The 17,957-nt window shown below is 44.2% G+C and overlaps 1 protein-coding gene across 3 annotated transcripts in view; it reads left to right on the top strand.

Moving 5' to 3' along the window:
* The window catches only part of AGPAT3 (1-acylglycerol-3-phosphate O-acyltransferase 3), a 296,303-nt gene that overhangs the window by 95,223 nt on the left and 183,123 nt on the right, over window positions 1–17,957 (top strand). For all 3 annotated transcript variants that reach the window (XM_069202940.1, XM_069202941.1, XM_069202942.1), the window contains one exon: window positions 14,294–14,520. In XM_069202940.1, coding sequence (XP_069059041.1) covers window positions 14,343–14,520 — 178 coding nt within the window. In that variant the 5' untranslated portion in view covers window positions 14,294–14,342. The remainder of the gene's footprint in view (window positions 1–14,293; window positions 14,521–17,957) is intronic.

Here is a 17,957-nt window from a genome sequence, read left to right as displayed (position 1 = left end):
TGCAGTCATATTTCTAGCTTCTCCCAAACTGAAATTAAGCACTACATGTTGTTGAAGTGTAACCCAGTGTTTCCCTGTGGGAGGGCCAGCCTTCCCACTGCAAAAAACTACTTTGGATGTTTTTCACTGGCAGGATAGGTACACAATTAAGTATACATGTCCTGTGTTTTAAATGCCATGCACCCTTCCCTATGGACGTTTAGGGCTTGTATTAGGGGTAACTTAAAAGTATTCAAAATTAACGTTTAGGCCTGGCAAACGTTTATTTTGGCAGGTTGGTCAAAATGGACCAAACAATAGATGCGTGTCTCCAGCAGTCTTCATATAAACCTTTAAAGGTTAATCAAGCTTATCATATAGATCAGTATATTACAATTACTAGTGCACTGGGCCACCTGGAGTACTTCGATAATTCAATTCAAGACATTGCAGGATTGTTGATGGCTGCACAAAAATATACCTGACACTGAAAACGTTGGACATCGAGCAGTGGGGCTGATGATAAAATAATTTCCTCACTTTGTAAGGGAAAGGATCAGGCTTATTGTGCTCTCTCTCTATTTCTGAAGCATATTGTGCCTGTCTGTTTCTAAGCAATGGCATTCTTAATTAAAATGTCTTAATGTGTTGAATCGAATGTTTACATATTTGGGACAAACATTCTTTCACTAAATGAACAGCACGTAACATCTTTGGTATCTAAAACAACACGTTGAGCATTTGTTTTGTTTATCTTTATCTTAAAAACATACTCTGTACTGTATTAAATCTTCAATCCGTTGCTTCATCAGTATTAACTTCACTTGTGTAACCCATTATGGGCTTGTCAAGGTCAACTAGAGTAAATACCCTCAATTTCATAAGGCTACAAATGTTTTCTACAGTCTTATCGTCTCATTTCTTTCAGTGTCAAACACTATGTAACTGTGCTAGCAAATCCCTCAAACATGTTTGGGTTTTTCATTTAGACCCTGAGCAACATTGAGTCAGATTTTGTTGTGCCTCTTGCAGGAGTAACATCCTCATTAGAGAGTCTGAGGATGTTACTCCTGCAAGAGGCACAACAGAGCCTCTTGCAGGAGTAACCTCAGTTTTTGTACTTCTCTGAATATCCTGCTCAGTATGTTGCCTCTCAATGAAAAGATTACGCAGTGGGGCCAGTCATACGCTCTGACTAATCTATGTTCAGTAATTTTGCTACTTACTGGTTTTGTAGTTTGTCCTGTTTTTTGGAATTGCAGTTAATATGTTCACCTAATGCGGGATTCTGCAAAGTCGGACCTGGAGAGCCGGGTCCATGCCAGATTTTTAGCATATCCACATTTAGAAAAATGTAGATTTCTGAAACATCTTTTTTCTAAATGTGGATATGCTAAAAACCTGGCATGGACCCGGCTCTCCAGGACCGACTTTGCAGAACCCTGAAATGGAATACATATCCCATTTGCCTCTAGTTATCTTATTACTTTTAAACATGCAAACACTACCATTGAGACAACAGAAAATACCTCATATCTTAACCCCCCAACTTTGTATGCTAGCGTGTGGGTTTGAATTGTTGGAAAACCTGAGGGTACCGGGTCGTACCTTTTTCTTTGGTTCCTTCAATAAGCAGTTAGTGGCGAGCCAAGCTTTTGTCGGTTTTTACCGTTCAGAATAGACCAATGGGTTTGATCGGTTATTTCTTCCTATGTTTAGGTGGTAGGAGTATTTTACTACCATAATATTTGGGCCTCCTTCTGTATTCCCTCACCAGTTATCTTCAATAGCCTCTGAAATAAGTTTGACTGTAGCTCTACTGCATAGGTGTTATAATTGCTTAAAAGGGGGCAATTGGTCAAATTATAAATTTCTGTTTAGTACTCCAGGATGATTTAATCAAAAGTGCAACAAAGGATTTCTAACCAAGGGCTTTATAAAAAGATCACTGTATGTCCTACCACATCATGTCTTAATCATAACATCGAGAAGCACAATTCCAGATCTGTTGTGGTGTATTTCAGAATCTCTACATGTGTGCTAAGCCATTAACATGACATGTTCTTTATCTGTCAAATACATGCAAATTAATGAATTGTATTATGTTTATTGGCTTAGCACACATGTAGAGAATCTGAAATACACCACAACAGATATGAAATTGTTTCTCAGTGTAGCAGCACCACAATCAAATTTTTGCAAAATGTTGTGCCACTTGATTGAGGACAGAACTCTCTTGAAAGTCGTTAACATACCAGATTGCCAGTCTGTGGGTGAAAGTTGCTTCCATGCTACCTGAGTGTTTCTGAAGATAAAAGTTTCTCGAAAATGAAAAGTTCTTAACCGGTGCTTATTCTGCTAGTTTGAGTAGAAAAAATACTGGGTCTCAACACTGTTTCTTCTCAAGGTTCTCTTGAAGCATCGCAAGATTGAGTAACTAAGTTACATTAGTGGTTCCAAACATAGTATGAAGTGACACTTGTGTATAGTTGAGTATTTCATATGCATTAGCTTTGTGTTGTCAGATTGAAATCTTTGATGTTGGAGCCCAAATGTGCGACCTTATGTCTTCTGATATAGTCCAGCCAATGCCTATTCCCATAAGGTTGCTTAGTGTATCACGTGAGCGGGTGATGCCCCTCTTAGAGGAACCTTGAGTCATCAGTTGTTCCATAGGTGTTTTATCTGCTACCCCTGGCCATTGAGTATGACCGATGAATAATCTGATTTAGTCTGGTATTGTTGCGTATACTGCGCTTGCCTACAAGGGAGGGAGGCCTAGGGGGCCTAGATTTCAAGCTCTACTGCCTCGCAATTCAACTGATTGGGTGGTCCTGAAAAATGTAAGATTGTTAGGAGTGGGGTTCGAAGAGAGACTGTTGGGTGAGGTACTGGTGGTTGTTGGACGCAGAGAAGACTCACAAAAAAACTATGCCTTACCTATACTCCTTTGCGAAGCATCTTCATTTCAGTAGTGACGAGGAGGGGATAAAGGAAATCGGATATTGTAGCTGGAAGTTGAGTGAGGGTTAAGAAGTTAGATAATGTACACAGAGTCCAAATTTTCTGTCGCTGTACAAAGTACAGGTGTTGGCAAGTGTGGTACAAACCTGCGATGGAAAGATGTGGAATAAATACATGATTGCTGTTGTTCTAGCGGGGGCTCGTCTGGCAGGTCAGGATGGACTGTACCCCTGAGACGACTACTTTCTACTTTTACTACAAAACAAAATCACTTTACTGTTGGATTAAGGATGTTTATCTTTATTGGCAATTTCTGAGAATTACAGTAGCACCAACACTTGGAACAGCTCATACTGCATGCCTTCACACTTAAAAAAAAAAAAAAAAAAAAAAAAACATCTTTAACAATGTTGTAAGACAAGCTCCGTGTTACTTTTATTAATGTCTAATGCATGTTGAAGAGAATACGATTAAAAATAATATTCTGTCATGTTATAAGACGTGCCCAGAAACCTTTAAATAAAATGATCACATCAGATCAGTGACTGTGAGACAAGTTGTTCTGTGAATACATCCGCACTATAATTGAGAGAGGCTATGTGATGGTGGATGGCTAGAAAGATGAAAAATTGCATTTCTAAAGCATATCCCGATCGGTCTCTGCACAAGAGTAAGTAGCCTTCACCCTGTGACAGCAGAAGTACGATACTGCTGACGTTAGTGTGGCCGATTGTCATTTGTCCCTAATCCATGACAACAGCTTTACCCTTTCTAACCAGACATACCGGCTGTGTGCAGACCACTGTTTAGCTTCAAAATACTGAAGTTATCTAGAAGGCTTTTGCTGAGAAGATTTAGTTGAGGACTTTTCTAACAAAGCATGTTTCGGGAACTAACACTTGAATTGGTTTACCACTGATGTGTGACATAGTGGATATTTGTATTTTGTGAACCACAAATTAAATCCACAGGTGGAAGGAATCAAGATGGTTGCGGGTGACGGATGCTCAAACACACAGGGGCTCTGACAAATGGCTCAAATCCAGATATCTTAGCCTTGTTTGTAAGAAGTCCTAGTTTATAAGACACACCGCAGTGGAGTGTTGCGGATTCCTCTTTAGATGGACGAATATTTTACTAGATCGGTCTCCCACGGCCTCCATCTGTCGGACTATACTCAGACTGAGGCCTGATGGACGGCCCGCCTGGCATCCCTCACTAGAATAGATGGCTTCATTACTGAGCACTTTGTGTAAAGCGGAGCCGATAGGATTGCATTTGGATATGTGTTGTCGGAGTGGTGCCTTTTAGATCCCCTATTACATGCCCTCATCTCTGTGCCTTTACCCTTGAGATGTGCAAAATTAATTGTGCCTGCTTGAATTGTGACATTCTATATACAAAAAGAGCACATGCTTCATGAGTAGCACCCCCTTGCCACACTCCTACTTTTCCACTGACTGAATCTGTCTTGAGAATGAAACTTCTCTGGTGATTTTTAACCCAGAACATGATTTCAAAGTGTAAGGAAATGCCTCCTTGGCATGGTTACCCCCTGACTTTTTGCGTTTGCTGATGCCAAGTTGTGATTGAAAGTGTGCTGGGACCCTGCTAACCAGGCCCCAGCACCAGTGTTATTTCCTTAAACTGTACCTTTGCTTCCACAATTTGCACATCTCTGGCACTCAGATAAGTCTCTTGTAACTGGTACCCCTGGTACCAAGGGCCCTGATGCCATGGAAGGTCTCTAAGGACTGCGGCTTGTCTTATGCCACCCTGGAGACCCCTCACTCAGCACATATCCACTGCCTCACAGCTTGTGTGTGCTGGTGGGGAGAAAATTACTAAGTTGACATGGCACTCCCCTCAGAGGTGGGCTGCCTATGCCCCAGGACTGAGACTTGTGAAGTGTTTTACTTACCTCCTAATCTAACCTTTACTTCCCTCCACCAGGAACTGTTGATTTTTGCACAGTGTCCACTTTGAAAATAGCTTATTGCCATTTTTACAAAGACTGTACATGATATTGTTTCCATTCAAAGTTCCTAAAGAATCTAAGTGAAGTACCTTACATTTAAAGTGTTTGATGTAAATCTTGAACCTGTGGTCCTTAAAAATAAACTAAGAAAATATATTTTTCAATATAAAAATCTATTGGCCTGGAGTAAGTCTTTGAGTGTGTGTTCCTCATTCATTGCCTGTGTGTGTACAACAAATGCTTAACACTACCCTCTAATAAGCCTACTGCTCGACCACACTACCACAAATAGAGCATTAGAATTATCTACTTTTGCCACTATCTTACCTCTAAGGGGAACCCTTGGACTCTGTGCACACTGTTTCTTACTTTGAAATAGTATATACAGAGCCATCTTCCTTCAGTGAGGCTTCCCATATTTAGTCAAATTAAACTGCAGGCTCCACTCCTCCACTCTGTGATCCAGCGCTGTCAATTCCTTTGTCTCCACCATGCTGCCACAATCCCCTTCTTTATCCAAAGTCTCCACCACATTACTAGATTGCAACTTTTATATGTGGAACTACTACGGTATCTGATAATCTTCGAATCTCTGACATTTTGTCTTGCTTAATGAAAACATTTTGCTTTCATTTGTCTTTCACCGTCCAAGAATTTCTTTCCAGCAACACAATATGAATTTCTCCTATTGTTCCTTCTAATCATGACTCCGTTTCGAAAACAACCTGGTGTAACCTATTCCATTATTCCTAGCTGAAGTACTTAGGAGGTGGGTCTGCTTTGAACACTATTGTTTTCAAAATGAATACTTAGTATACTCGGGACGCTTAGTCAGGCGCATCAAGGGGGTGCCAAGAGGCACTAACTGGTACAGCTGTTTGCTGTCTTCACGTCAGACTGCAGTTACATGAAAAGATCCAAATAGGAGCATTTTAACGGCAGCAACTTTGATATGCTCTAATGGAATTGGAAATACAGTGGCTGCTGGCCCCAAAGATGCCCTCCATTGCCATGTATTAGCTCTAGTTAGCGAAGTAACCAATAGAGCGATTAAATGAACCATAATTGATCTGAGACATTCCTTTTCACTTTAGCTGGCTGCATGTACTTACACATGGGTGGCTTAATCTTTGACCCAAGTATAAGCTAGTGGCAGGATCAACCAGGTAGTCTCAAGGAGGCAGAAAGTAGTGTGGCAGTCCTGGAGCAACCTTTACACCTCTGCGAGTCTGCAGAATCCTGCAGGGCCTGGGTGGGCAAGGTGCTGTCCAGTACTCTCCAGAGACCAAGGGAATGGGCAGGCCGAGGTGTAGCTGAGCAAGATGTAAGAGTTCTGGTTTTGCCACCAGAGTGGATGATGGGGTCTGCATAAAGCAATTGTGCTGACTTGCCGCCAAATGGGTAGGGTGAAGCAAGGCAACAATATGGCATACCGGGCCTGGACCACCAAGCAGCGGCCAGGTGGAAGGTGAAATTAAACCAACGGGGGTTCAATCAACTACATTATTGGTGTGGAGTCGGTAAAAGGGGGAGCAGGCACAGCAGCAGAGAGCAATAAAGAGAATAATCCAAAACAGGGGAAATTACTAGAAAAGTGGCATGTTCATGTGGTTAAATGATTGGAATAAATTGTAATTGTATGTTCGATGGCATCTGTCGCTGTAGATACGCATGTTCTGCAATAGCTCGCCATCTGGTGTTGGGCCGGAGTGTTACAAGTTGTTTTTCTTCGAAGAAGTCTTTCGAGTCACGGGACCGAGTGACTCCTCCTTTTGTCTCCATTGCGCATGGGCGTCGACTCCATCTTCGATTGTTTTTTTTCCGCCATCGGGTTCGGACGTGTTCCTGTCGCTCCGAGTTTCGGAACGGAAAATTAGCTAATTTCGGAAGATTTTCGTCGGTATTGTTGCGTTCAGGATCGGCGTACTTAGATTCCACACCGCATCGAAGATCGAAGAGCTCCGGTGCCCTTCGGGGTAGTTTTTCGATCCCCCGTCGGGGCCTGGTCGGCCCGACCGCGTGCTGAAGAACGCCGATGGAACGGACCCCGTTCCGTTTCTGCCCCAAATGCCACAATAAATACCCCTACACAGACCAACACTTGGTCTGCAACCTGTGCCTGTCACCTGAGCACAGTGAAGACACCTGTGAGGCCTGTCGTGCGTTCCGGTCCCGAAAGACACTCAGAGACCGTCGAGCCAGAAGACTTCAGATGGCGTCCGCACCGACAGCCCAACGGGAGTTCCAGGAACAGGAAGAGGAAGGTACCTTCTCGATCCAAGACTCAGACTCCGAAGGATTCGACGATACACAAACCGTGAGTAAGACGTCGAAAACCACACAGAGAAACATTTACAAGGCCCAGGGGACGCCACTGCCATCCGGCCATGGCTCCACCCATAAATTCGGTGACCGACCGTCGGCACCGAAAAAGGCCCAAACAGTGCCGAGGTCGTCCGACTCCAGTCGAGACACCGGCACGCAGCCTTCTCGGGACCGAGAAAGTGCTGGAGACAAGCCCCGACACCGAGATGCCGGTGTGGACACGGCTCGACGCCGAGACAGCGGCACCGAAGCAGATCGACGCCGAGAGGTTTCGGCCCCGAAAAAGAAAAAAGTCACCTCGGAGCCGAAAAAACACGCAGACAGGGTTTCGATGCCGAAACAAACTGCAAGCGACCCAGCTTCAGGCTCTTATACAGAAGAGCACTCGCTAACCTCCCAAATGCAAAAGCATAGGTTTGAGGAAGAGCTACAAGCAACTGATGTGGACCATACGCAAAAGCGTATCTTCATACAGCAGGGGACAGGAAAAATAAGCACCCTTCCCCCCATTAGGAGAAAGAGAAGGTTGGAGTTCCAGACTGAACAGACACCACAACCAAAAGTGGTGAAAAGAGTTACCCCACCACCCTCTCCTCCGACCGTGATTAACGTCTCACCAGCACAAACTCCATCACACTCCCCAGCTCACACCACCATGAGCCAGGGTGACCAAGATCAGGACGCATGGGACCTATACGACGCCCCAGTGTCAGATAACAGTCCGGAGGCATACCCTACGAAGCCATCTCCACCAGAAGACAGCACCGCGTATTCCCAAGTGGTGGCTAGAGCAGCACAATTTCACAACGTAAGCCTCCACTCAGAACAGGTCGAGGATGATTTTTTATTCAACACACTCTCCTCCACCCACAGCTCATACCAAAGCCTGCCTATGCTCCCTGGTATGCTCCGGCACGCAAAAGACATCTTTAAGGAGCCGGTCAAAAGTAGGGCGATCACACCAAGGGTGGAAAAAAAGTATAAGGCGCCTCCTACAGACCCGGTTTTCATCACTACACAGCTGCCACCAGACTCTGTCGTTGTAGGAGCAGCTAGGAAAAGGGCCAACTCTCACACATCTGGAGATGCACCACCCCCAGATAAAGAAAGCCGCAAGTTCGATGCAGCTGGTAAAAGAGTCGCAGCACAAGCTGCAAACCAGTGGCGCATCGTGAACTCTCAGGCACTACTTGCGCGCTATGACAGAGCCCACTGGGACGAGATGCAACATCTCATTGAACATCTGCCCAAGGACTTACAAAATAGGGCAAAACAAGTGGTTGAGGAGGGACAGACCATTTCCAACAACCAGATCCGCTCCTCCATGGACGCTGCAGATACAGCTGCACGGACAATTAATACATCTGTAACTATCAGAAGGCATGCATGGCTCCGAACGTCTGGATTTAAACCAGAGATTCAACAAGCAGTTCTCAATATGCCTTTTAATGAAAAAGAACTGTTCGGTCCAGAAGTGGACACAGCGATTGAGAAACTCAAAAAAAGATACGGACACTACCAAAGCCATGGGCGCACTCTACTCCCCGCAGAGCAGAGGGAATTACAGCACATTCCGTAAAACGCCCTTTCGAGGGGGCTTTCGGGGTCAGAGCACACAAGCCAGCACCTCACAAGCAACACCGTCCAGTTACCAGGGACAGTATAGAGGAGGTTTTCGGGGACAATATAGAGGAGGGCAATTCCCTAGAAATAGAGGAAGATTTCAGAGCCCCAAAACCCCTACTACTAAACAGTGACTCACATGTCACTCACCCCCTCCACACAACACCAGTGGGGGGAAGAATAGGTCATTATTACAAAGCATGGGAGGAAATCACTACAGACACTTGGGTTCTAGCAATTATCCAACATGGTTATTGCATAGAATTTCTACAATTCCCTCCAAACATACCACCAAAAGCACAAAATTTAACAACACACCATTCCAATCTCCTGGAGATAGAAGTGCAGGCACTATTGCAAAAGAATGCAATCGAATTAGTGCCAAACACACAAATAAACACAGGAGTTTACTCACTGTACTTTCTGATACCAAAGAAGGACAAAACGCTGAGACCAATCCTAGACCTCAGAGTAGTGAACACTTTCATCAAATCAGACCACTTCCACATGGTCACACTACAAGAAGTATTGCCATTGCTAAAACTACACGACTACATGGCAACTTTAGACCTCAAGGATGCTTATTTCCATATACCAATACACCCATCGCACAGGAAATACCTAAGGTTTGTATTCAAAGGAATACATTACCAATTCAAGGTACTGCCTTTCGGATTAACAACCGCACCAAGAGTCTTTACCAAATGTCTAGCGGTAGTCGCTGCACACATAAGAAGGCAGCAAATACATGTCTTCCCATATTTGGACGACTGGCTAATCAAGGCCCATTCGTTCATAGAGTGCTCAAATCACACAAATCAGATCATACAAACCCTCTTCAAACTCGGGTTCACCGTCAACTTTACAAAATCAAACATTCTGCCGCGCAAGGTACAACAATACCTAGGAGCCATAATAGACACATCAAAGGGAGTAGCCACTCCAAGTCCACAAAGAATTCTAAATTTCAACACCATCATACAACGCATGTATCCAACACAAAAGATACAAGCAAAGATGGTATTACAACTCCTAGGCATGATGTCTTCATGCATAGCCATTGTCCCAAACGCAAGACTGCACATGAGGCCCTTACAACAATGCCTAGCATCACAGTGGTCTCAAGCACAGGGTCACCTTCTAGATCTGGTGTTAATAGACCGCCAAACTTACCTCTCGCTTCTGTGGTGGAACAACATAAATTTAAACAAGGGGCGGCCTTTCCAAGACCCAGTGCCACAATACGTAATAACAGATGCTTCCATGACAGGGTGGGAAGCACACCTCGATCAACACAGCATACAAGGGCAATGGAACGTACAGCAAACAAAACTGCATATCAATCACCTAGAACTTCTAGCAGTTTTTCAAGCACTAAAAGCTTTCCAACCAATAATAGTTCACAAATACATTCTCGTCAAAACAGACAACATGACAACAATGTATTATCTAAACAAGCAGGGGGGGACGCACTCCACGCAGTTAAGCCTGCTAGCACAAAAGATTTGGCGTTGGGCCAATTCACAACCAAATTCGCCTAATAGCACAATTTATACCAGGGATCCAAAATCAACTCGCAGACAATCTCTCTCGAGATCACCAACAGGTCCACGAATGGGAAATTCACCCCCAAATTCTGAACACTTATTTCAAACTCTGGGGAACACCTCAGATAGACTTGTTTGCGACAAGGGAGAACGCAAAATGCCAAAACTTCGCATCCAGATACCCACACGAACAATCCCAAGGCAATGCCCTATGGATGAACTGGTCAGGGATATTTGCTTACACTTTTCCTCCTCTCCCTCTCCTTCCTTACCTGGTAAACAAACTCAGTCAAAGCAAACTCAAACTCATATTGATAGCACCAACTTGGGCAAGGCAACCCTGGTACACAACGCTGCTAGACCTATCAGTGGTACCCTGCATCAAATTGCCCAACAGGCCAGATCTGTTGACACAGCACAACCAAAAGATCAGACACCCAGATCCAGCATCGCTGAATCTAGCAATCTGGCTCCTGAAATCCTAGAATTCGGGCACTTACAACTTACCCAAGAATGTATGGAAGTCATAAAACAAGCCAGAAAGCCATCCACCAGGCACTGCTATGCAAGTAAATGGAAGAGGTTTGTTTGCTACTGCCATATTAATCAAATACAACCATTACACACAACTCCAGAATATGTAGTGGGTTACTTGCTTCACTTACAAAAATCTAACCTGGCTTTCTCTTCCATTAAAATACACCTTGCAGCAATATCTGCATACCTGCAGACTACCTATTCAACTTCCCTATATAAGATACCAGTCATTAAAGCATTCATGGAGGGCCTTAGGAGAATTATACCACCAAGAACACCACCTGTTCCTTCATGGAACCTAAATGTTGTCCTAACTAGACTTATGGGTCCACCTTTTGAACCCATGCACTCCTGCGACATACAGTTCCTAACCTGGAAGGTGGCATTTCTCATCGCCATTACTTCCCTAAGAAGAGTAAGCGAGATTCAGGCGTTTACAATACAGGAACCTTTTATACAACTACACAAAAATAAAGTCGTCCTAAGGACCAATCCTAAATTTTTGCCAAAGGTTATTTCACCGTTCCATCTAAATCAAACAGTGGAACTTCCAGTGTTTTTTCCACAGCCAGATACCGTAGCTGAAAGGGCACTACATACATTAGATGTCAAAAGAGCATTAATGTATTACATTGACAGAACAAAAAACATCAGAAAGACTAAACTATTTATTGCATTTCAAAAACCTCATGCAGGAAACCCAATATCAAAACAAGGTATAGCCAGATGGATAGTTAAATGCATCCAAATCTGCTACCTTAAAGCTAAACAACAGCTGCCCATTACACCAAGGGCACACTCAACCAGAAAGAAAGGTGCTACCATGGCCTTTCTAGGAAACATCCCAATGCAAGAAATATGTAAGGCAGCCACATGGTCTACGCCTCACACATTCACCAAGCACTACTGTGTAGACGTGTTATCCGCACAACAAGCCACAGTAGGTCAAGCCGTATTAAGAACATTATTTCAGACTACTTCCACTCCTACAGGCTGATCCACCGCTTTTGGGGAAATAACTGCTTACTAGTCTATGCAGAACATGCGTATCTACAGCGACAGATGCCATCGAACTGAAAATGTCACTTACCCAGTGTACATCTGTTCGTGGCATCAGTCGCAGTAGATTCGCATGTGCCCACCCGCCTCCCCGGGAGCCTGTAGCAGTTTGGAAGTTACCTTCAATTATTTATATATGTATCATCTCAACCTTAAATAGGTGCATACTTAGTCACTCCATTGCATGGGCACTATTACTACAATTCAACTCCTACCTCACCCTCCGCGGGGAAAAACAATCGAAGATGGAGTCGACGCCCATGCGCAATGGAGACAAAAGGAGGAGTCACTCGGTCCCGTGACTCGAAAGACTTCTTCGAAGAAAAACAACTTGTAACACTCCGGCCCAACACCAGATGGTGAGCTATTGCAGAACATGCGAATCTACTGCAACTGATGCCACGAACAGATGTACACTGGGTAAGTGACATTTTCATTATATAGCGTTTACTACCCCTGATGAGGCATTGGACCACTTTTCGGTGAGTAGCACGCTACTCCGGAACCCAAAAGGATTAGTGGTGGATTAGTATAGGGAAATATGGGTACAGTATTAGTATGAGCTGATTTGAGCAGAGGATATGTGGGTTTGTTAGCAGGTTTGAATAGAATAATGGAGGGAAGAATCCAGAAGTGTTAATTGAGAGTTTATATTAATAGGATGAGGCTTGGGATGAGTAAGAGATGGAGCGGGGAAGAGTTTGTGGAAAGGGGTTAGGGAGATCATAGTACTAGAAGGGGTTTTGGATGAGTTAAAGGTGAGATAAGTGATGGAGATTTTAGTAGGGTTGTTTGGGAGATCATAGTAAACCTAGGTTTGGGGTGAGCCAGGAGTGGTAGAGGAGAGAAGAGTTTAGGCAGGGTTATTTAGGAGAATGGGTTTGGGATGAGCCCGAGTGGGGATGGAGGGTAGATTGTTAGAGGTATAGGGTGATGGGTAGACAGATTAAAGCTTACGAGAGATTTTTTTTTTTTTTTTTTTTTTCCCCCTCTTGTACAGTAGGACTAAAGTAATAGATCCATACTTACATAGTAATGGAATATATGTGTAATGAATGTAATAATGGATATAATATTTTGAGATTTAAAGTTGTGTTGCATAAACACTTTCAAGATTAGCAATATTTGAGGTTAATTTACTTGTGTACTTTTCTAACCTTTGTCTTTCCTCAGTTTTCAGTATCAAAATGCTTGCTGATAAAATAGTTACGATAAAATTTGCTCATTGTAAATAAGGCATTAAGGAAAAGAAGAATCTTCCTGGTGAACATTTTTTGTCCCAAGTACGTTACCAGTAGTCGGTGTAAAACCTTTTGTTAGTCCCAAATGAAGGCGCGCCACATGGGGTAGAGTACTGCTTGGAGTTATTGGACCTAAATGTGGAAAACAACGTGTCCGCTCTGACAAAGAAAAACTAACCTAATTCAAGAAGCGTTTAGAAATCTGGCTTTTAAAAACCAAAACAACTGGAAGTTGCCCCTTTATTGCAGCAAGTGCTTCTATAGCGCCAAGATAGCTCATAAGGCAGAAGCTGCGCTGAGGTACCCATTATACATAGATAGCCCTGTGGACACACCTTTTGTTTGCCCTCAGCTTCCAACACCTGCTGCGAGCCTCCAGCTTTTAAGGCATCTTGATGCATGCCCTCAACCTGCAGCCCTTCTGACACCCCAGTGCACACCTTGTTAATGGTAATTACCCTTAAAACATTGTACAGCACGTCTGCTCATTTCCTCTGACAGCCCTTCTGTTCCACACCCTGATGCACACCCTATGGTTGTATGGGCCTTTCTTTTCTGGCATGTAGTGGCACACGCTCTTCAGAATCATCAGTCACCTCTACACATCTCAGCATATTTCTGTGTGTTGCTCAATGGGTCGTCTGGGCACAGTTTTATCAAGAGCCTGGCCCAGTCTTTAAGTTTCTGCTGCTGAATAGAGGCCTTACTGCCCGGGCAGTAGTATACAGAAACGAGCTCAGTCTGGACACCAATACTGTGTACTGCTGCTGAGATCAGACTGGGCACTGTCTGGATACTGCTGCTGAGGGTGGTTCTCGATACTGCTGCTCTGCACAGCCCAGGCTGTGTTATGTATATGGTTACTAAGGGCACTCTCAATACGGTTTTCATATTGCTACTAAGGTTTGGCCTCAGTCTGTTGATTTCTGCTACTGAAAGGTGTTGTACACTGGTGTCTATGGTCTGAGCATGCAGTGAGTACAGTTTTGGATACCTTCAAGGAACCGTTCTCCATGACTCTCCCTTCTCTCCCTCTCCAGGACGGTGATTCTAAGTGACGGGCCCTGCAAGCGGCACTGAGGCCTCACCATGGGCCTTCTTGCCTACTTAAAGACTCAGTCCGTTGTACACCTCCTCATCGGCTTCGTCTTCGTGGTGAGCGGGCTGATCATCAACTTCATCCAGCTATGCACACTGCTCATCTGGCCAGTGAACCGGCATCTGTACCGGCGCCTGAACTGCCGGCTCGCCTACTCCCTCTGGAGCCGTAAGTACACACTTTGTTAGGTGGGGTGGTGGGAAGCAGATATCGGAGGTGGGCGAGGTGGTGCCATCTCCAGCACTGGTTCTCTCATAGACTCACATGCTTGAATTATTCCTAACCATCAATCTGGGAGAACCTCTATAATTTTCAATCAGCAGTATTCCCCAAACAAGACCCAAAGGCCCAAGTAACTACCACGTAAGTAGGCAACCAGCCTCAAAGTGTAACCTAAACATCAACAAGTATGAAGGAAGCCCTCCACACCAAACTTCTAGAGGCGTTACTTTAGATTTCTACCACGTCATGTGGGAGGGACTCCTTCGAAGATCATCTGTCTTATCTTCAGAATTAGATTTCCCTCACATTTGCTGGAAAGTTTCCATCTGTTTTTGCATCTTCTCTTGGTGTTAGCAGCCTTTAGACTTTGGTGCAGTGAAAAGTGTTTGTCGACATGGGAAATTCTCAGAGGAATGCTCCAGTCAGAGCCTGCAACTGCTGTGGGAAGAGCTTTACAAGGAAGTTCAAATAGATTACATATATTGCCTTTGTCCAAAACATAAGGCTAAAGGTTGTATTGTCTGCAGTAATTTTCTGAGAAATCCCTTAATAATTGTGACTTCAAAGTGACTTCAGTGGGGGGTTTCCAGTGGTGATCCTTCTTTAGGAATGTAGTCTTCTTACTCTGGCCTTTTGATGAAAGAAAAAACTTAGTTACAATTAAGATAAGGCCCTAAGAACTGGGCCTTCAGCTGAGGTGTTGACATCCAACTCTAAGGAACCTACACTTAAGGGCCCTCAAAGTCAGACAAGAAGCTTGATAGATGCACCAATTCTGCCACGGTTCTTTCCCTCACTCCTCTTGTGCTTTTAGACTCCTTCACTGACTGCGCTGTTAAGATCACCCTGCAGACCCCCCCCAACTACAACTGCGTCCGTGACACTGTTGACGAATACATTAATGCTGAACCCATTGACGACAAATATACTGGGAACGAAGACACAGTTGATGAAGAATACAACAGTGAGCGGACAATCAATAGCTGTAACATTGAAGACAGGATCGTCTGACTGCTTCCCCTTTAGTAACCCTTGTGAAAGTGGCCATGGCTTGAGGGAAAGAGGCCCTATCATTCATTCTACCATCTGATGTCTCTTCCAGCAAAGTGACTTTACTGCTTCCAAAACATTCTTGGCGGTGGTGGAGTCACAGAAATGAGGGCTCTTTTGATTCTGTGACCAGTCAGACACAACTTCATGTCAAGTGTTGAGACAGGGAAGAAGGTGAGGTCATGGATGACCAACCTCAAGCGCAAGATGTCCATGAGATGAGGAAGAATAGATGCAGGGGGCTGTGCTCATCCACACACGGACCACTGTTAAGATATGTAGTACCTAGACCAACATTACCAGCCATCATTTCCTGTGGACTACATCAATGAACGCGACTGCATTATGTCAGACTACTACTCCGCCATCTTCAGTCCCACAACCCATAATGTTTCCACACTTTGCTCATGATCAGTGGAATTAAGACTGATTCAGTGTATGGTGACGAGGGGGGTGAAGCTATGGATGATCAGGCTGGTCATCAAGCCGCATAGGATGACTGTTGCTCCCACTTGTGGGGATCTCTCCTAACCCCACGCTGGTTCTTCGCCGAGTGACTTTGCAATCTTTCATGCATTGGCTAAAAGGGCATCCATGCACGTTCAGCTTACAGTGACGGTTTCAGAAACAGGTTGCTTTTAGAGAGCCTTCAAAGAAAGTGGTAAAATTCAGTAACACAACATTGATCATGTCTGGCAAGAGAAGTAAAATTGTGCAGTTGCCACCATCGGTACTGGCTATCTTGCCAAGAATCAATTGCAAAAAAGTGCCTGATAACCTCCCCTTTGTCTTCTAGGCCAAGGGGTGCAAGATAGCATTTCAGGGGGTGCGACAAAGAGAAAATGTGTACTGTATACATAATAGTAATCTGGCGAGAACAGGTGCTGGTACATCTGTCTGCTGCTAGGGTCGCTCACACTGCACCGTCACCAACACACACGCTTGAATGAGAAGCAGGAACCAAGAAGTCATTGAATTTTATGTTCACAATTGGGATTGATTTACTGTTTACAGTTATTAATAATTGCTTGATTTATATTTGCATTTTGAGTAAAAAGCGTATTTGTTTGAGTTCAGTTTGTTCATCCTCAGTTCTGAATGTGATTCAATACGTAGTTCAAAAAATAGAATGTGGCTATTCATTTTTAAATGTGATATCACTTTTGTAGGGGGTGCGGTCATTAATCAAACATTTCCTAGGGGTGCAGGCATAGAAAAGTTTGGGAACCCCTGTTCTCGGCCAATCAAAGGTAAACTCTGTGGTCTTGCAAGCAACTGAAGAGAAAATGATGTAATCCTTCATCCCTGTGTATTTCTGCACTGGATCGTGAATGAAGATGGATGAACTATTTTGGCAAGAGTGTCCATTCTGGGTGCTACAGTATTAAGTCAGCAAATGCATTGTCCATGGTCGGCAAATGTCACCACACATCTCTCTACGCAGATCTCGTACCTGTCCAGAAAGAAGAGGCCAAGGAAGTCTTGAGAGCGAGGACTTTGGTAGCTGTGATCGATTCTTTGATGGATGTTGTTATTGCGTGCTTTTGTCAAATGGCAGGATCTGAGGTCCCAAAACGTCATGGGTGGCTGAGGTGTACTATTTTTCTATCGAGAGTTCCAGAATACTATTCTGTATATGCCCTTTGAATCTTGGGTGTTATGTAGATGTCTGATAGACGAGGTACTACAGGCGTTTAAAGCAGATCCAGAGGAGACCTGCAATACTGGCATCATTAATCCTGTTTGTGGGGCCAGAGACAAAAGGAGGAGTCACTCGGTCCCGTGACTCGAAAGACTTCTTCGAAGAAAAACAACTTGTAACACTCCGGCCCAACACCAGATGGCGAGCTATGCAAAACATGCGAATCTACAGCGACTGATGCCACGAACAGATGTACACTGGGTAAGTGACATTTTCATTTTGGGTCCCAGTACCACTGGTGCTGCAGAAGGCATCGAGCCGGATTCCATGGCCCACATCACCTTCTCCACCTCAGACTACAGACGAACGAAAGGTTGTACCTTGGAACAATATTATGGAGCTAGTTCCAAAGCCAACAATGTAGCATTGAGGTTGGTCTATGCCAAAGGTATCCTCTAAATCATAACTAGGTCCACACAGAGTTGGTGCTCCAAAGAGATGGCTAACCTACCCTGCTGGAAGTCCTGAAATTTCACCAGGAAACTGAAAGTTGTATAGGTCAGCAATGGACTCCGATGAAAAAGAACCATACTCCTTGGGAGGCTTCCTTCTTTCTTAATGTTCTCTAGGAGAAGATTAAGAGGATTTTTATGCTACTTTTGCTTCTTGCAACTTCGCTCTCATTAGTGAC

This window comes from Pleurodeles waltl, chromosome 8, assembly GCF_031143425.1.
Source record: "Pleurodeles waltl isolate 20211129_DDA chromosome 8, aPleWal1.hap1.20221129, whole genome shotgun sequence".
NCBI lineage: Eukaryota > Metazoa > Chordata > Amphibia > Caudata > Salamandridae > Pleurodeles > Pleurodeles waltl.
This window is presented reverse-complemented; position numbering and strand designations above follow the sequence as displayed.